This window comes from Triplophysa dalaica, chromosome 6 (genome assembly GCF_015846415.1).
Source record: "Triplophysa dalaica isolate WHDGS20190420 chromosome 6, ASM1584641v1, whole genome shotgun sequence".
Taxonomy (NCBI): domain Eukaryota; kingdom Metazoa; phylum Chordata; class Actinopteri; order Cypriniformes; family Nemacheilidae; genus Triplophysa; species Triplophysa dalaica.
The window spans coordinates 1,655,670-1,676,868 of NC_079547.1; the positions used below are offsets into that span (position 1 = coordinate 1,655,670).

General features: G+C 37.7%; 1 protein-coding gene across 3 annotated transcripts in view; it reads right to left on the reverse strand.

Annotated features, from left to right (window-relative positions):
- The window catches only part of kalrnb (kalirin RhoGEF kinase b), a 55,418-nt gene that overhangs the window by 4,269 nt on the left and 29,950 nt on the right, over window positions 1–21,199 (reverse strand). Inside the window, exons 26-44 of one of the 3 annotated variants that reach the window (XM_056749812.1) lie at window positions 21,090–21,159; window positions 20,766–20,855; window positions 20,404–20,496; window positions 20,215–20,326; window positions 19,257–19,447; window positions 19,048–19,149; window positions 18,813–18,955; window positions 18,585–18,687; window positions 11,777–12,023; window positions 5,677–5,954; window positions 3,496–3,609; window positions 2,954–3,060; window positions 2,636–2,702; window positions 2,086–2,189; window positions 1,601–1,670; window positions 1,446–1,532; window positions 1,269–1,361; window positions 201–251; window positions 38–115 (exon numbers count right to left, since the gene is read on the reverse strand). In XM_056749812.1, coding sequence (XP_056605790.1) covers window positions 38–115; window positions 201–251; window positions 1,269–1,361; window positions 1,446–1,532; window positions 1,601–1,670; window positions 2,086–2,189; window positions 2,636–2,702; window positions 2,954–3,060; window positions 3,496–3,609; window positions 5,677–5,954; window positions 11,777–12,023; window positions 18,585–18,687; window positions 18,813–18,955; window positions 19,048–19,149; window positions 19,257–19,447; window positions 20,215–20,326; window positions 20,404–20,496; window positions 20,766–20,855; window positions 21,090–21,159 — 2,200 coding nt within the window. Of the gene's footprint in view, window positions 1–37; window positions 116–200; window positions 252–1,268; window positions 1,362–1,445; window positions 1,533–1,600; window positions 1,671–2,085; window positions 2,190–2,635; window positions 2,703–2,953; window positions 3,061–3,495; window positions 3,610–5,676; window positions 5,955–8,539; window positions 8,710–11,776; window positions 12,024–15,811; window positions 15,832–18,584; window positions 18,688–18,812; window positions 18,956–19,047; window positions 19,150–19,256; window positions 19,448–20,214; window positions 20,327–20,403; window positions 20,497–20,765; window positions 20,856–21,089; window positions 21,160–21,199 lie in introns of those variants that run through there. The other 2 variants (XM_056749813.1, XM_056749815.1) reach the window with 2 other exon arrangements.

The following is a 21,199-nucleotide window of genomic DNA, read 5'->3' on the forward strand; positions in this document are numbered from 1 at the left end:
TGTGGATGTAATTGATGATGTAATGATGTGAGTTTACCTCATAGCCCTGAAGTCGACCCAGATTCATCATATCATTACACTGTTTGGGCACCAGGGACATCAGGTCAACCGCTTTCTGAACAACACAAATCCAACAAAATGAATAAATGACACACTTTCTTACTTCAGTAATTGATGTACAACTGCTTTAGTCCACTCACCTCAAGCTCTTTACAGTCCAGACCTGCTTTAGAGCTGTACTTCAGGAAGTCCTTCAAATAAAGAACAGAAAATCCTGAATTTGACCATGTTATGAAATTGTATATTAACTATAAAGTTGGTCATTCTCATACATACAGTTTTCATTGTTATTAAATGTGCAAATATTCATGTAAAACTCAACGTAAAAATGTGTAGTTCTTAGAGCATTTATACCAAATTTTTATATTTTTTATATATATTAGGACTGACACAATATCAGACTTTCACAATTATGATATAATAGAGTTATAATTTGTATTATTATTTAATGAATAATATTATTTATTTGAAATTACATAATTATCAATTGTTTCATAATTAATTAATTACTATGTAATATTTCTTATACGTCAATTTGTATTTCTATTTTTTCTAACTTTTTTTTAAAGTTATTTTTATAATTATTTTACATACTATTTTAGTCATTTTAAATTGTTTAATTATTTATTATCAATTATTTTATAGTTAATTAGTTGATAATGTTTTTTTCTTATATATAAATAAATTGTTAAATATTTTTAGAATTATTTAAAAAATTGTTATCTTTGGTACTTTCTTTAGTTTAAATTGTGTAATTGTGTAATTATGTATCATGTATCATGTATTATGTATAATTAATTACATTAATAATAATGAGCTTTTCTTATACAGGGTATAAATTATTATTTCTACAAAATATTGAAATAATTTTACATTTATTTTTGAAATGTTATCCTTTTTTTAAATTAAACAGTGTAATAATTTGTTATTGATTAATTCATAATTAATTAATTAGTTATTTAAAAAAATATTCTTTCTTATACATGAAAATGCTTATTTAAAAATATATAATTAAATTCAAAATTGTCATCCTTATGTAATCTTCAATCGGTTTCAGAAAAGTCTTATTAAATTATTGTAAACTAGTCACATGATTTGAGATATCACACATAGATGGTATGAAACACAATATTTTTGTCATTTGGTAATGATTTTTCACGAGTAACTCCAGTATTTTGTTGGAGGTGGGATCAGGTAAGTGTGCTCACCTTGAGCAGAAGCTGATATTTGGTGATTCTCTGGATGGGTTTGATCAGGTAATCGCTGATGGACAGTCTGGAGTCGATCTCCTGCTGTAGCTCCTGATAAAAACATCAACAACATCTTCAAACACAAGCTCTTCCCCATCACCTCATGACACCGTTCAGTCCAGAGCTCTCACTCACCTCAAAGAACGTGTCATACTCGGCCACAACGAACTCGGAGCGAGGTTTATTCTGACAGTAGATGACGTACATGTGTAACCGTCTCTCCTGAAATACACAAGAACACATTGAGGTGATGTCACACAAACACGCACAAACTGCAGAGAGAAACTCACATGCTTGATGAACAGCTCGGCCAGTATGTTGTGATCCTGCAGACATTTCTCCAGTTCACCCAGAAAAAAACTTTGAAAAGAGAACAGAAGACATTGTGTAAGTTCAGCCCGTGTCCTGTGTGTGCGTGACCAAACTATCCACCAAACCAGGAACTTTTACGCAAATGATTTGCATACAGATTTTTTGGGATAAACGTTAAAACTAACACACACGCAGAAGTGTTGTGTGAGACCTGTGTCTGCGACCACATCAGATTACATCTTAATGCATTTCTATTTTAATGTGAATATTTAAAGGTCATTGAAAGGGCTTTGTTTGTTTTTCCATGTCAAAGTCATGGGTTTAAATATGTGCTATAAAAGCGTGTGGCTTTTCAAAATCTATATTTATTTCTCAGTCAAATTCCTTCACATCCAGCTTTAGGTTTAGTTTGGAGCTCCAGCTGGTAGAACATTTGACAGGACGATAAAGAGATGCGCTTTACTCTTTATGCCAGTCGTAGATCTGATGAATGTTCCCGAACACAATCTTATCCTTCCCCGTCATGTCCTCTGGAACACCCTTCTCTCCGATCCGTCTCATGAAGCCCTGACAGCACAAACAAAACAGTTGGACACTCAGTTTTGAAGTTGTACATATGATTTTCTGGAGATCAAGTTCATGATGCAAAGATGATAAGTTATCAAATAGTTCATGCGATATGTTGTGTATGTATTGTGTAAGAGCGCTCTTCGGCTTCGTACTGACATCACCATGAATACAAGAATAGTAGTTTTTATTTTTGCGTTCATTAAGTTTACATTTCAGACAAATTTATCAAAAGCTTACGAATAAATCTTTATGCATCTTTAAAGCATTAGTTGTAAAATGACGTACATTAAATCAAAAATTGGAAGATTGAGAAAAGAATTAAAGGTTCAACCAAATATTGAAATATGTTGCGTCATGACGTGACATTTAACAACTGAAATGAAATCTGTTACAGAATACAGATGAAAGAACACATAAATGAAGTGATGATCTATCAGACATACCTCCACAACGACACCCAGATCCTTCACATAGTCTCTCTCTGTCTGCACCATTTCATTTAACACAAACCTGTGGACACATATTACATTCACAAACATCGTATTACTGTCTTAATTCACTGAGAAAAATAAGATATATTAAAATGAGTCGGGTGGGTGCACAAACAGTATTTTCTGTTATATGTCCTCTGTTATTTAAGAGTGCTTATTATTGTTGAACACGGCTCAAAGAGTCGAGATGGGTGTGTTTGTGCTGGATGAACTGGATTGTGGGTAATTCATGAATACAAGACGCCATTTTTATATCACTCGGTGTCTTACATTCTTCCTCTCATGGCCTTGTTCTTCTGCTCAGTCTCTGGATCTCTGGCCGTCTGATCGGACGGGGCGATGCTTCCCAAAACTGGGAAAGATCCCGAGTCTGGAGTCTGAAAGATACGAGATGAGAATCAAAACCAAAAGAAAAAGTAGCGAGTTAACTCCTTAAACGCGGACATTAAATACCCAAAGAAAACGCAATCTGATCTTTTTTTGAGAAATGGCAAAATGAATCGAATTTTGAGCAAGGTACAAAACATTTCTTATCATCTTCATAATAAAAAGAATAACATATGATGTTAATACTCTCGAGTCCTTAGGTTTTACACATATTATTTGGATTCTGATTTATTTTCGAACATGTTAAAAATAGCACAGTAGAAAAGAAACTGTTGTTTGTGTTAAACGTGTGATTGTTCATCCTTTTGTTATTTAAATGTCACATAAGCAAACACAGAAATGGGTCACAGGTGTCTCGTCTGCTTTGAAGCCTCCAGCAGGAGAAGAAGTGAAATACAATAGATTGAAATGCTCATGCGGTTCACCTTCTCCTCCTGAGCCGAAGGGTCTTTGATGATCTCCATTGGAGGAGGGAGGGGGGTGTGAGGTTCGTCTTCAGCCTCCTCTTCTCCACCACTGTTCACTCCTCGCCTTACCCTCTTCACAAACAAACACACAGAGACAACATCACACAAATGTTTTACAGGATTCAACAAACATCTGCTTTCATAAATGAGCTCTCTTTAAAGGATTCACTTTTTCTCAAATGTTTCTCCAAAAATTCTTCACAATTCTGAAATAAAGATTAGTGTAAAATATAACAGTAAAAGAAAAAATGTCACCCGATATTAAATATTTGAATTGGAAACTTTGGTATTCTGGAAAATCAGAGCACAGTTTGATTCATGTAAGATGAAAGGTGTATCATGACACAATAGATCTCAAAACCATAAATGACAATATGTATTATAGAGCTACTGTATGGTGATATTTTAATGTGACCTGTGCCAACATATACAGCCGCCTAAAAAATGAAGAGTTTATGTAATCATCATCTCTAGATGTATTGTGGTTATTTCAGTTCAGTGTCTATTAGATTTTTTATTCAAATCAAACCTCAGGAGTGACATAAAGTCATCCAACAGCAATGTGAAATACTGACAGCATGACAGCTAAAATCATATTTAACCTTTTCCTACATGTAGAAATATGACTGTTGTGTTGCTTAGAAGTGAATCTAAACTTGTTGTCTTTGCAGTATTTGATGTTTGAAAACATACAGAGAATCTTTTCTGTTATTCTAACCTGTTTCTCCAGTTTTCAGTTTCTGCTAATGAATGCAAATAGAAACAAGAAATATTGTTCACAGAATGAAACAAAAACAATAATTTTACCTAAACACATTCTGTACCTTTAAATTGTAAATTTAGAAAAACTTGACTTATTTTTCTCTGCGTTTGTTTATAATGTTTTTATTTGACTGCTTTATGAGTTCTTCTTCAGGGTTTAGCTTTAGCTTTTAAAGGGGTCATATGGCGCTAACAAGTTTTTCTGGGTCTTTGGTGTGTTATCAGTTGCCCATCCATGTATTAGACACGTAAAATTGCTAAAATGAAAGTGTCAGAAACAAAAAGATGCATTCTATTTAAGGGCGATTGCTCACCCAGACCTGCCTTAAAACCCCTCGTGCAATCACACCCCCATAAATCTACGTCAGCTGGTGGTCTGATTTGACTAAGATCGCCCAAATGTATACGCAAGTAAGGTGGTGTATCTGTCAGTACAATTGAAGAGGAACCTGATGTTCCAAATATGGTAAGAGGCGTTACATTTCCTTCACATGCTTGCAGTATTCCACCAATCACTACACACATGTTAACTGTCCAATCACATCACACCTCACTTTTCAGAGCCATGAGCTTTGAAAAAAATCACGAGTTTCAGTCAGGCGGAGCAAAGAGGAGATAAAAACATGCACAATATGTGGAAAATGCAGCTTAAATCGTGTAAACACATTGCATAACATCTAAAAAAAACATAATATTTCTTATATCCGTGTCATATGACCCCTTTAAAATTCAAGTAGTATTACTTTTTAAGTAAGTAACCTATTCATCTTTTTAATTGATACATTTTATATACATTATAAATTCATATAGTATATTAAATTATATTACATTATAAGGTTCAAATAAACCTAACATGTTGTCAATTCTATAACACAAGTTGTATATAAAACAACAATCTCACTGTGTTGAAACTGTTACTGTTTTAGTAATGAATCTGTTATTCTAGTTTCGCTTTCATTTCTTTAAATCTTGAAAGACTTGTATTGTGACCACAGTGTCGTGCATTCAATCATACGCTGAAAAAAAACATCCATTCTCCATCTGCTTTTAACTGAATCTCACTGCTGAATATCTCTTTAGTGATGATTGTTATCATTGAACGTGACAGCTGACTTGACAATCATACAATGTGACAGCACATTAAATGAAAGTACATCTACATGTGCTATTACATTACTGTAAGAATGTTAACTATGTTACGCATAGCTGCATTATCTCAGACAACCACATTCCTTAAATCTTACGTCATCTGAAAATCCAGCCATAAACCAAAAAACAAAACAATGAAACAAAAGTGGATCCACCTCATTGCTAAATTTAACTATTTTGTTTCAGAGAGAAACAAATGATTAATTGACAGTAAACGCTGTAACATACCTCTTCTGTGCTGTCCTGATGCTGCGGGCCCAGTTCAACGCTCTTGCGGCCGTCTCTCTTGCGCTGCTTGTTGTTGGGTTTTTTGGAGTTAGCGTTGTCGCCCTTGCCGTGGCTGAGACGGCGCACGGGACTGGTGAGCCACTTTTTCAAAGTGTTTCCAGTGGTCCCGGAGCGTTTGGGTCCCGGAGAACCGGTCGGCAGAGAGGTCACAGACGTCTGCGGCTGAAGGGACGCCGCCGATTCCGATTTCACCTCTGAACTTCCCACTGTATAGTTTTCTGTGGAATGGAAAGTGACAATTATATGAGAATCCGACAGTAGAAAATCACACAAAATAACGCGAAGACTCAAGAGATTTAAACATCACATTTAAGATAACTTAATACTTTCCATGAACTCATAACATTCAAAGAACAAAAAACCTAAAGCCAGGTGAAATACCTTCTGCATGGAATATACGAGCTCTGATCTAAAGTGTTTGCATCAGCTCAGATCAGATCAGCTCAGTCTTAAAAGCCTTCAGGATGAGTCCGCACAGCTCACAGAATCAAATCCAGCAGAGGAAAACTGATTTAGCCGAGAAACCTGAGATGTGTGTTTAACTCTGCTGGGTGTTGGACAGCAGTGTGATCTACTCATGTGAAAGAATCAAGTGTGTTGTCTACTCTCTGTGCTACTAACTCTCAGCTGAACGGACAAACCGGCTCGACCTGCTTCTGTAACTCGAGTTACGGAGAAATAATCCACAGATATCTTTTCAAAGGAATATTTACAAGTTTAATAATATTTATGAGTGTTGAATAACAACCACAGAAAACTGATTAGAATGATGAATTTCACAGGATTTAAAAGCAGTTGGAAACATTTGAGATATTGTAAGTACTCAGCTGAAAACTAATTATAACATTGGCCTGGTGGTTTTGGATATTTTACTGCAAAATTCTTACAAACTGTCCCTTTAAATGATTATTTTTGTTTCATTCTGTGAACAACTAACAAGGTTTCTCCCAAATTTCAAGTATAAATATTGTTAAACTGAAAACTGGAGAAACAGGATAGAATAACAGAAAAGATGCTCTGTATTTTTTCAGACCTCAAATACTGCAAATAAAACAAGTTACAACAGTCATATTTCTACATGTATTTAGGAATTTCTTTATGGGATTTTATGGGATTTTAATCACAAATTTGTTTTGTCTTGTCATGCTGTCCGTCTTTCACATACCGTTGGATGACTTTTTGTCACTCCCGAGGTTTGATTTTCTTGAAAGTCGAAAAACACTGGACTGGAATGACCACATTATTAACCCATCTTAAATGCTTGGTTTGTGGATAGAATTTGTTTTCATGTGGAAAAAAAATGTCTAGACGAATAAAACCTTCATGGATGTTGTGCTAAGCAAGCGTCAGCGCTCCGAATAAACATCTGAAATATGCAAATATCACGCAGCTTTGAAACATATTATCACATCAGGATATCACTGATCATATCACAAGCCAACCCTTTCTGTGCAAACTTGCATCCATGAACGACAGTAAACTCGGTAAACCCGTATTGTAATGATGGTTAGGGACAGTGTGGTTACACATCAAGCAGATACTCTGCTACTGCAGAAACTGGGGAAGTAAGGGCGAGGAACTGATCTCAAGAAAGAATCATTTACCCCCATCCACCCCTGAGACTGACCCACCAACACCCCCAGGTAAGTGGATCGGTCTCGGCCCGCTCGTCGAGATAGCCTCAGGAAAGACCCACGCTGTGCGCGTGCAGGAATAATGCTCTTTTGTTTGAGTAACGCTTTATTTCCTGATGTCTGATGTCACATTCCAGCCATAGCAACACACAAACTGAATTTTCATAGTGTTACTTTATAACAGCAATCAACCACCTGAAAAAACCACAGTCTGATCCAACACTCCAGTGAACACACAGGGTAAAGAAGGTTCTCGATGCTTGATGTTGTTCACTTTCAAACAACCAAAGCTGAAGTAATTGAGTCCCACCTCTGTCACTATCAAACGGGGGTCCCGGCCTGAAGACCCCCGATCTAAAGCAAAATTGACACACGGAATCATTAAGAGCCAGAATGCTCATCTTCAAAGAGAATGTTGTTCTTCATGAAACAGAAAAAAAGTGTAAAGATGCTTGATCAAACAGGAGAGAGAACTTGATTTGAGCTTCAAAGCTCGACAGCACACGCACACACACACACACACACACACACACACACACACACAAACGGGTTTGTTGATGGAGAAATTAGGTTACAGGAAAACAGAGAAGCTTGAGGGGGCAGTATCACACACACATACACACATACACACACACGAAATCATACACACACTTAGTGATTACAGTCAACAAACACATTTGCTGCTGCTTTCATGAATTATGAGCAGAAAACTCAAATATGAAATAAAATGTAACAGAATTTTAAAAGATTAACAATTTATTAGCTTAAATATTTATATTTCTTCATATTAGATCTAATGTTTTAAGGAATTTGATGATACATTTTACGATAAACGTCAACAGTCATGGTCTTAATTTGTCTACCTGATTCTGACCAAAAGCGTCATACATTTCGTCCTCATTTCATGTAAATGTCTTTTTTTAAAGATAGATAAATACAAACCTCATTTTTAAAGATCAAAATACTTTTGCATTCCACATAAATGTCAACCGAGTCTACGACACAACGGCCCTGAGCCGAGATCTTCAAAATCCAGATCAGTGATCCGTTACATTAAGTAACAAAGTTGACATGGAAAACTCATCTGAATCATTAACCAGAAACACAACAAACACACACACGCCTCACAGAGCCAGTGAACGATCTCACGCGTGTGTGGAGTTACGCACCTGCCCTTCTGCAACAGCAAATCTTCCCCAAAATCCAACTGAGACAAACTCCACAAGAGCAACACGACCTCCCACTCCGCATGCTGCTCGCTTACTGACTCACATGTGTGTGTGCGGAGACAGGTGAGAGAGAGAGAGAGAGAGAGAGAGAGGGGTGAAGCAGTCCTCTGTCCGCTTCAATGCTGAAGCTCAGCTGGAAGTTCAGAGCTGCGCTTCACCATGAGTGGAAGGGGCAAGGGGGCGGGGCCAGGGGCCAGAAAGACAGAGAGAGAGGGGGAGAGAGAGAGAGAGAGAGAGAGAGAGAGAGAAAGAGAGGGAGAGAGAGAGAGAGAGAGAGAGAGAGAAAGAGAGGGAGAGAGAGAGGGAGAGGGAGAGAGAGAGAGAGAGAGACAGAGAGAGAGAGGGAGAGAGAGGGACATAGAGAGAGAGAGAGAGAGAGAGAGAGAGAGAGGGAGAGAGAGACGTGTTGATGGGACGGAGTCATTTGGTCTCTCAGAAACTCAATTTGAGGTTCTATGAAATTCACACTGAACTTTATGAACAATATGCACACATTTCTCTCCAGAAGAGACACGTGAACACGAGCAGACATTAAGCAGAGTACAGGTCAAAAATTTCATAAAAATATGTATATTAGGTGGATCCGGGTGCAGACACCTCAGAGATGTTGTTAAGGTTTATTTCAGAATTGTGTGGTGTGAAGAAAATAATTTATGCGAATTGAGTCTTTGTGTTGTTTCCTGACATCATCTACTGTATGTCTGCATACTGCAGTGGCCCACTTTTGAGAGGGTGTGTCTACATCACAAGACTTCCACGCACACTTCTCCATGAAGCTGTGACACACGCAGCTTTAAAAACACGCAAAGAACAAATAATACATGCAAGAAAACATGCACACAGACATACAGATGTGTATAAGGGTAGTTGATGAATAAATCCTCCTACGGTGTGACAGCAAAATTAAAATTACATTGCTTTTTATTAGTAATATTAATCATTATCTTTATTGTTCTTTTTTTCAAAAATCTTGCCATCACACCATAGAACAAATTTGCATATCAGACCATCAACTCCCCTAAATCAGATAACAGACACATTTAATATAAATATTCTCATTCTTGCGTGCAAACCCTGTTCACAATGAGAACTTGTGTCAGTATAGATCAAAGCCCACTTTCCTCAGGGTCAAAGGTTAACCTGATACTTCCTATTTCCATGACCATGTTTGACTGCAGTAGTCTCACAAACATGATGAATGAGTTCAGTTTTCCAACGAAACATCTCATTGAACACTTTCTGTGTCTTTCTGTTTTATATCACCCTGCATCAGATACACAAACACTCAACTTGCAAAAAAACACACAACAGAAAATGTGCACATTGTAACACACTGACAACAAAAAATTACCGTCACCAAAAGGGGTTTTAAAAAAGAGAGAGTTACTTTGGATCTGAGATAAATGAACAGTTCCAGCAAATATCACCAGACACTGAACCAGACCCAAATCAGAGTCCCCTTTGATCCGACTTTGGATCTCCTTTCATGTGGCATTGCGTCTTTACATAAATTTGAAGTAAAAATTTGACGTCAAATGGTAGAAGATAAACTTTCACAACAGCAGCAAGATGACTCGATATTCACAAAGAAAGCGATTCTGGAAAATTCCTTACCATGAAAATATTTATAATATATAAATGAAAATATAATATATATAAGTTTTTATTTACAGTGCTCACTATGCTAACAGCAGAAATATCAACATTTGGTGGTTCACATACCCGTGTGAGGTCCGCCAGTTTTTAAAGAATTTTTTATAGTCGTAAGTACCCTTTTCAGGATGGTCACATCTAAAACGGCACATATTCCACATGAATGGACACATTAAATAAGAGATAATGTACAGGCAGCCAGTAGTTATCCCAGAAATAAGCCCCGACAGTGTGATCTTGTATTTCACTAAAAGGGCTTATTTCGTGATGACACCCCGTTGCTTGTACAGTATCCGGCTCAATACACGCATACTAGCCACATGATAATTTTTTTTGACATGAAATGTGAATATAAAATATTTTATTAACTCATTTTAACTGAATGCAGACCTTCCATGAGGAAAGACGTTTTCTTACGCTTTTAAGGTAAGAGACGACGTTTAAATTTCACGAACAGGCAATTTTGTTTAATCACTTGTACATATAATGTCATATATGTTATTTAAGGACATGTTTATTATTAATTTGTCCAAAAAAACTGTCAAAAGGATTTGCTGGATCTGGGTTACCGTTTGTTATTAATTTTGAGCGGTTGTTATCAGGGAATAACGAACCTGCAAAGGACGCGACTGGCCAATCAGAATCAAGGATTCCAACAAGCCGTGTAATAACATAAAATAAAGTAACTATTTTATGTTCTATAAAGAGGCATCCCTTCTCTATTCAATGGGTTCTATTGCTTCAGGTTTGAGCTTTTCATCTCCCAAAATCCACATCCATAACGCAAATGTGTTTCCCTTTTTGAAATAGAAAACTTGTTCATTCATTAAACTCTATCAAAAAGGGTTTAGTCAAATATAAACAGATGGTTCAATATTTATTCGTAACAAATACATTCTCTAAGCATTTTTATGTCACGTCCATAAAGCTGGAATTGCCCTGTAGATCTTTGACCTTGAGGTGCAGTGAGAACTACGAGAGACATCACAGCTTGACATAGTTTACAGTCATATTGACCTGTGACGCTCATCCAAGTCTTATTGTTCATCAACCCCACTTTAAGCTCCTCTTTTCCTCTGTTTATTCTTAGATCCTGGTCTAAACGGTCAAAAGGTCAAAGGGAGCTGTCAGGAATGTTTAGAAACAAGCTCCTCTAAACACAGGAAGTGAAGAGCAGGGACAACAGGAAGTAAAGGGGCTACAATAGAAAGTGTTACACTTCAGACAGCATGAGGCCTTAACAAAGACAAAAACACACAAGCTAACCCAAAACTTCACAAAAGAAGTCAGAAAATTTCCTCTTGAACACAAACCAGAAACAACAGATCAAACCCCTATGGTATCATCTCTACTGGTGCAGCAGTTTGTTAATGAATCATCAGAAACTGTTTTTAACAATTAACCACAGCACAAGCTGTTCAGTTCACGGAAAATGAAAACACTTTCATCATCTACTTGTCTCAAATGAACTCTTTGGAGGTGTTGAACATGATCTTTGTTTGTGGGCGAGCGTGAGACACTCACCTTTCCCAGGTGGGAAAAAGCAATCCATGTCGACGCTGCTACGGGAATGAGACACAGAGAGGGTGCTGCTGGGAACCAGACCCTCCTGAGGCGGCGAGTTTTCGGTGGTCCGCACCAGACACCAGCCGGGCCGTTCTCCAGACCTTTCCAACAGCTCGACGGTCTGGCCCGACTGGACGCTCAGCTCACCCACCGAACCGGCAACAAAATCCTGCAGAACAACGGTCTGCTCACACCCACCAGACAACTACAGAGAGAGAGAGAGAGGAAGGGGGAGAGAGGGAGAAATGGAGAGAGAGAGAGAGAGAGAGAGAGGGAGTGTGAGAGAGAGAGGAAGGGGGAGAGAGGGAGAGAGAGAGAGAGAGAGAGAGAGAGAGAGGAAGCGGAGAGAGGGAGAAATGGAGAGAGAGAGAGAGAGAGAGAGAGAGAGGGAGTGTGAGAGAGAGAGAGAGAGAGAGAGAGGGGGAGGGAGAGAGAGAGAGAGAAAGAAAGAGAGAGAGAGAGAGAGAGAGAGAGAGGAAGGGGAGAGAGGGAGAAATGGAGAGAGAGAGAGAGAGGGGGAGGGAGAGAGAGAGAGAGAGAGAGAGAGAGAGAGAGGGGGAGGGAGAGAGAGAGAGAGAGAGAGAGAGAAAGAGAGAGAGTTCATTTAAATCTCACTATAGCAGATAAAAAAACACGGTTTTGAACACAGTTGTGAAGTTAAAACCTGCACAATGAAGAAATAAAAACAAAACCATTTACTGTTAGCTAACAGTGAGGATAGATAATCAGTTTAAAACATCACACACACACACAGTGTTTTATAGGGACCTTCCATAAAAATTACGACTTATTTTGTACAAACTGTTTATTATTGTGCACAACACATGTAGCACAACACAACAGATTAGAAAATTTAATAAAAAGGTGAATTTACACAGAAGTGAAGTGTGAAGAAACTCTTATTGCAGTTTGTGTGTATTTTGCACCTAATTAAACAGGTTTGTGGGTGTCTAGAGAGTAAACACACTAGGTTTTGTATTGAAACACTACGAGCGAATGTTGCAGCACTTTTTAGTGAATTTTTATTTCATTTCTTTCAAAGAGAGTGTGTATGTGTGTGTGCCCAAGTGAAAATTAAATATGCTGAAATGCATTTGAAATACTTTTATTTCATGCTAAGTACTAAGTACTACAAACCATTTACATATTTATTTACCTAATACATTTTTTATTTTTGGTAAACTAAATTTGTATAGTAAAGGTCTGCTAAATGAGTACAAATGTTGTCATTAATGCACTTGAACTGTGCAGAAGATGTCCTGAAGTATATTTGATTGTCCTGAAGCAGATCTAATTATACTTCAGGTACACTTTAAATGAATGAAAAAGACTGATATTGATACTGATGACTATTCATTATTATCAAAAGTGACATCAAAACACATTTTAGGCTTAATATAAAGAAATGTGCATTGTGAGTACTACTCCTAATAACCTTCACGTATCTTTTAATTGCAGTAAGTCTTCAGCAATATGTCAGTAAATATGTTACATTTAAGCATTATTTAGTATAAAATAAATGTATTTTTTACTAGTGTGGTCTTGGTAAACCGTATGTTATAGGAACCCAATGTTCCCGTAAACAACCTAACACCAGTCAGTTTTTACTTTGATTGGTCCTCATTAGGGAGAACAGCTTATAAATTAAACTAAATGATGCAGAAAAAATGCTGAATGTTTCGGTTAAGTGTTAGAGAATAGAATTGCATTTAAAATGTTTGTTTATATTTTCAAAATGAAGAAAAGAGGTATTTCGTCATATTTACAGTGTTGAGATGCATCCTGAGGTCAGAACCGGACAAAACTATGTGAAACTGTGTTGTGAACTAAACTGGATTTCACATAATAGTAATTTCTTTAAAGGTTTTAACCTGAAAAAATCATTGTGAGTTTCCCTCGTGTGTATGAAACATACATGAACAATATTATGAGGAGATAAGTCAGGTGAAAACAGCCGCTCTCATCATGGGGGGCTCATTTCAGAGTTTTTGGGCGTCGGTATCGTTTTGACCCAGTGACCCACCCTGGAGAAAGCTGCTTCCCGACTGTAGTGATGTCTGAACTCGCTTTGAAACTTAAAACACCCATCCAGCTGGATAAACAGCTCAATCAAAACCTTCTTCTCATATTAAACAATAAAACTGAGTACAGATTTTTGCACATCGGACGGGGAAAAAAATGTAACAAAATATACCTTGGAGTGTGTAACACGCAGGATTGAACTTTTTTCTGTCTGTATATGTGTGTATGTGTGTATATGTGTGTATAGTGTTAACGGGTGTAACAGTGTGTAGTAACTAATGCATGTTCATAAAGGTACGATGGAAAAAAATAAGGCTCTATTTCTAGATTTATAGCTCTTTAGTGTCTGGCGAATGAGACGTGAAGCATGTAACGGGGTGGAGAAGAGACTCACGCCCTCCTCTGGGGAACACGGGGTGTTTTCGCAGCCTGATCCTTTACAGCTTGCCAGGAATTCCCGCCATATGGGACACAGTATTCCATACCAATAGAATTCACAGCCATGAGGAAAGCACACTCGCCCATGTAAAGACACAGGGTGTTACATATGAACCATATGACAGCGTTGAGCTGAATCTTTTCCTTTAATTTACAGTCAACTGCAGATGTCAAGCTGAACTGAAATCAGCTGGTAGTTTAAAAATATACATGTGTTGTTAGAAGGGTTCATTTGTTCACCTTCGTGTCATTTCAAACCAGTATGATTTTCTTTTGTCTGCAGAACGCAAAAGAAGATTTGCTGTCCAATGTTGATAATCAAATGACGCTGAACCCCATTGACTTCCATTGTGTGAACACAAAACATTTATCCAAAGCATCTTACATTGCATTATCCTGTTTCTAGGTATGTGAAATCCCCTGGGAATGAACCCACAACCTTGGTGTTGTTAGCGGCATGCTCTTACCACTGAGCTACAGGAAAACCACTGAGACATTTCTCAAAATGACTTCTTCGATGTTCCACTGAAGAAAGAGTCACATGCAGTATCAGAATGATATGAAGCTGAATGAATGATGATTCATAATTTATAGTAAAACACTCTTATATTGTATATATTTTGCATCGGTCACTTTAAAACAGAAGTTCGGACAAAACTGGAGGCTGTTTATCGTTCCCAACACCGATTCTAAGATATCGACGGTTTTGAGCTCTAGAAATCCAAATACATACACAGACACGTGGATAAGAAGTTGAACAGCCGCTCCCTTCTGAGCAACACTGAAACCTTCTCCAAATGTGAGCTCATGCTTACGAGGACAGAAAACACAAACACACACAGATACACTCCTAGATTTAAAGTGCAAACGTCAGCAGATGGATGAAATTGAAAAATAATTGTAGGGGAAAACACAACATACTGGTTAACTCTGAGGGCGATGCTCTTTCTTCTCGAGTTAAATACTACTGAGCCTATAAGGGCCTGGTTTGAAAGCCATTTATAAATCTGTATTAAATACACATTCAGACATTATAGAAGGGTAAAAATGTACCGTTTGCGCTCATTGACAAATAAGGGATGGTTCAACCAAAAATGAAAATTCTTTCTACGAACCATAAAAGATATCATATGGATTATACACATCCAAAACTCAAAGCACACCAGTCTGTTTAATATACAGTAATTCCAAAAAATGTCAGTTTACAGTCATTTTCAGCTGGAGAACAAAAGAGGTAACTGATAGTGGTCCCGGCACTAACACGTGGTGCTGGTCGATGTATGAAAATGTGCTTTATAATCAACAAAACAAGTATCAAAGCTATAGATTTATGTAGAACTTTGACAAAATGTTAAATGCTCTCTCTCTGTTAGGAACTTTGATGAAAGCATCTGCTAAATGAATAAATGTAAAGAACTTAAAGAGTCAACACTTTATTTTCTGTCCTCAAAAACAAGCACCAAATAAATAATTATTTACAAATCTACAAGCTAATCATCTCCAAACAACCTATAGAATAGCATGTTTACTCACAGGTCTGGTTCTCTTGGGCAGTCTGAAACTTCTCCACCTGGGCATGATTCAGTAAATCCAAATCAACCAACCAGATGATTGGATGACAGTCAGAGAGAAAACAACGCAACCCAACCTCTTACTCCCAAAGATTCACAAAGAGCAAGTGACTGGACATGAACACAATATACTCATCATTTAGATTTACATAGCTAAGAAGACTTGAGAGGGATCTGCCCATATGAGAGAGAGAGAGTGAGAGTTAGAAAGAGAGAGAGAGAGAGAGAGATAGAGAAAACTGGTAAAAAGATGGAACACCCAGAAACTGAGCTTAAAGTCAAAGTGATGTGTGTGTGCGGGTGTGTGTGTGTGCATATGTGATAAAGACAGAGAGAGTATCAGGATGTGTGTACTGTGGTTACACACACACACACACACACACACACACATGCACAGACACAGACACACAAACGTTTTATATACAGCCAAACAAAATGTTGAACCTTCAGCCAAGCCTAAACCATATCTCTACACAAACACTTTCTGAAAGTATAGAAAAACAGATTTTTATATATAGTAAAAAATATGTTTTATTACCAAAAGTGAGGTTTTGTCAAACTTTTCTGTCTCCAAAGTGTCAACTTAACATCTGTTAAAATATGAGTGTGTGTGTTGAGTTTGTGACTTCCCAGAGACGCAAACAAGTCATAAAATGTCTAGTCTAGAACATGAGTCTATATATAGTTCTATATTTGAATGCTCATTGAGCCACCCCCACACACACAACGTACGTACGCATGCACACAGGCACACAGAAAAACCTCAAACCACAATGACATAACACACCAGTGGTACAATAACTACAAACAGATAGACAGACAGACAGACAGACAAAATAAGAGACAGACAGAAAACACATATGATATGGTTGTGATTATAAAACATATCGTTTGTGTTGTACATCACTTTGTAAGGTGATGAAATAAATGAACAAACAAAGTTGGGCAGTTCTTGGCCAATAACAGCCGCAAAGTACCCCAGACTTCACGGCTATAGAGTACAGCTATATGACACTTTACTGTATGGATTCCGACTCCTGGAATCCGACCAATCAGACTTACGTTGGTATTTTCCAGCATCCATCGACGTGTTTGTGTGCGACACACATCAGACGGTCAGTAAGCGGTCAGTGGGTGCGCCGTCTGAGGACGAGTACGTCGCTTGATTTAAACCACTCTGACACAACAAGCAGAGTTAGAAAGAGTGTCTCCAGGAAACAAAAGTCAAAGCGTGTTTGTGTTCAGAGGGTCAAATGAAACAAGAGCGCAGAGAACGGCCTGAGGTTGACTTCACCTTTAAGTCATCATACAATTACAGAGAAATTAAATATAAAAGGGAGTGATGGAGAACTGTGCTCCAGTTTGCGCGCACTGGCGTGCTAGAAGGAAAAACCGGTGATTCAGAATCAAATTTAAGTAGGACAAGATGAGAACAAGCCAACAATAAAGGTGGCTAAAGCAGGAGGATAAATGAATCATACTGCAGACAAAAATAACTCCAGCGACACTCTGGGTCTCAGTAATAAAGTTTAAAAGTAATAAACCTGCCTTGTTAGGAGCGAGTTTGACTGTTAAGCAACAGTACCCGAGGACAAGCAGAACTTCTGGATTTCTTCATTCAAAAACAAGACAAAAAGAGAAATAAAAACTCAACCTAATAAACCGCCGAATGAAGAGAGAACAAGAAGAGGAGTGTCCATCCGAGATTTATAACAGTCTTTAAACAAAACCAACCACTCCCTGACAATGTCCGTACACACAAACACACACATGTGCGGGCACACACACAATCACCCACGCACACACACATGCACACACAATCACACACACGCGCACACATCCAACCATCCACCCACACACACACATGTACACACACGCGCACATACACACATTTTAATTTAGAAAAGAACAAAGCAGACTCATTTTTAATACAGAGAACAATTTAATACAAAGCAATATTCACACACACACACACACACACACACACACACACACCCACAGTCAGAGACGAACAAACAGGCCATCAAACACATCTCAATTGTCCTTGTGATTCTGTAATTATCTATGTGCACGCAACTGGCAAAATTGTACATAGATTCCGTAAAACATCCTATGAAATAACATCATTTGGACCCTTTTAACAGTATAGAAGGTACAAAATTTAGATCGATTCATTCATCTGTAACTTATTTGGTTAAAAATAAACAAAAATCTGTTATGGAACATGTTCATACATTTCTTTTTACATTTTAATTTATAATTTGAGATGCATGTGTGTCCAAAAAGTTGAAAGTTTTACATCCCTGGACATAAAGATAAGAACATACATTTTGTCTTTTAAAAAGAGTGTTGAGGATAGAGAGTCTAGATTTCCAAACCTCCCCATTTAACTCTGGTTTTCCCGTTAAAAAATAAAGGTGCTCAAAAGGTTCTTCACAGCAATGCCATAAAATAACCATTTTTGTTTCCACAAAGGACCATTCAGTCAAAGGTTCTTTACCTTTTTATAATCTGAAGAACCGTTTTTCGCCACAAAGAACCTTTTGTAAAAGAGGAAGGTTCTTTGGATGTCAAAGGATCTTAAAGGAACCGTTTAGACAAAAAAAGTTATTCTATGGAATGGTGAAGCACCTTTACTTTAAAGAGTGTAGCTATTTAATTTGATAATAAAAAGATAAAATATATTTTTACTTTTTCGTTTATATGAATGTCGTGTGATTGTAGTCCTGTTCTACCTTATCACTGTCCACAGTGTTCTGGGAGGTGCGGGATGCGATGGAGATTGTGTCCGGCTGGCTGCTGGCATCACCCTGACTGTCTGCATCCTCAGTCACTTCCCTGAAACAAACAAAAAAAAAAATCACACACACAAACTTCATTTGTGTTCACATATATTAAGTACAATAGTCACCCGGCAACAGAGGGATACAGATGAAGGGATATAAGTGTATTGATTCACACACCTCTTGCTGATGCTGCGCTGTCTGGCTGGGGTCTTGGGAGGATGTATGGGCTCCTTCAGCGCCCCCTTCAGGTGGACGGTTCTCTCTTGAATCACCTCTCTGATGTTTCGGATCCACTCCTGTTTTACTTCTATACTAGTGGCCTTCAGAAGCATGCAGAAAGAGAGAAAAATAGAATTTACTATCTGACACACAGACACACACACACAGATACAGTAAACTGTACACATGTTACCTTGAGAACCGTTTTGTTGTCAGATGTTGGTGTCCGTCCAGCCCACAGAGCAAATTTACACGGATCCCCTTCAATGTGTTCGGTAACACCCAATTCTGAAGTCTGTCAAAACATATTTGAATTCACACTCACGCTAAAGAAAACACCTTTGACACGCTAAAGATCTCATTTCACGGATGTGTTTGACGGCGCGTGGGTCTGGAGCTCACCAGCAGCTTGTTCTTGTAAACGTATTTGGTACGTCCTGACGAGTCTTTCATCTCTTTACTGAAGACGAGAGAGATCTCGAAGAGGAAGAGGTGGCGGTCGCGGCCCTTGCGGATCAGTGATTTTGGGTCCCACACCTGGAAGGTGTCCTGGAGGATGAGCTCTCCCTGCACTGCCAGATTCTCGTCAAAACCTGGAACCAGACGCACAATTACACCGATGTCATCACAATCAAGTCACTTAATCCAATCCATCAATACATGTAATGGAGAAACAATAAAAGATATAGAAAAAACAATGGTCATGTAAAAAATTTACAAGTTTACATACAAAATACAAGAGACGTTATACATTTTCAAAACAATAAACAGTACTCATTCCAGAAAATAATAAATCACCTTTTTTATAATAATAAATAAAAAAATGTTTAGGAAAAGGGAACGTACCAAGTAAATTTACACTTAACTTTAACTTAAATCGAAGAGTTTACTTGCAAAAACGATTAGCAAAAAAGTGTTTTTAATTATTAATAATTATGAATTATTGTGCATTTCAGTTTATATCAATGTAACAATAAACAAATACAGCTAACTAACACAATAAAACACGATACAACCATTATATAAAAAAATTGCATTGACCACAATATAAAAATTGAATAATAATTAAATAATAAAAAACTAGAAAATGTTAAATAATTTTTAAAAAGGAAATTTTATTTTTATTTTTAAATAATATTTTAAAATGATATACTGCTCAGTGTTGAAAAAGAGAGAGAGCATTTCCAAATCTCTGTCAAATTATGTGAAACAATCTTGAATGTTTTGACAAAACACATAAAAGCCATCAGTCACATGCTATAAAAACCCATCTTAATTACTTTGTATTTAGAAAATGTTTACAAAAAATCATTTTGTCAGTATAGGGATGTGATTGTGATTTGCATTAATGATGTCTCACCCTCCAGCATGCTGACGTGCATGGCATCATTAGCACGCTTGGGCACGCTGAGCATCACCTCCAAACCCTCCTTTATTTCTCCTTTCCCTTCTTCACAACACGTTAGCAACTCCTGTTCACACACAAACATGCACGTTCACTCATCCAGATTCACAAGAGATTAAAAGACGTTCGTTTTTGGGTGTCCACCTTGAGCAGGAGCTGGTATTTGGTGATTCTCTGGACGGGTTTGATCAGGTATGATGAGATTGAATTGGCCAGACCGTGTCTCCGCTGGATCTCCTGTCAGAAACAGCAGAAAACCACGATGAGCTTCTTAACAGAAATTAGATGACTGTTGAAAACACTGTGTAGGTGCTTCGCTGGTCTTAACTGGTTAAGAGCTGTTTTTTCAGTACGCGTATTCAATGAAAATCTACAAAACAACTTAAGATGAATTCTGTGAAAACAAACCTGAGCTCTGTTATTTTAACTCTCCTTGTGATTTTATGAAGATCTTTGGTGCCCCCTGTATACGGAGAAATGGGAGATAAAAAGAAGAGCCAACTCACATCAAAGAACCTCCCGGCCTGGCCCTGAATCAGCTGACTGGAGTCGGGTTTGTTTTTGCAGTAGGTGACGTACATGTGAAATTTATCAGCCTTAGACATGGAGACAAATCAACACATTTACTGCACGTAGCAAACGACCTCGCGACGGTTTAAAACTACTGCTTCAGTATAAACATCTTCCATCACTTAAGCTTTAAAATAATGAAAAATCTACCTCCCAGCATGCAACGGTTTTGAAATATTCATAGAGAGTAACACGATCGATTAAAAATAATCCACACAATTTTCTTTTTTATTAGGCAGGAAGGTGACGGTTAATCTCACCCACGTGACGAAACAATGACCCACGTCTTCTGGCAGCTGCTCGTAGTTCTCCAGCTCTTTCAGAAATATACTGGAAAGCAATTAATCATGGAACAATAATATCTAGACGC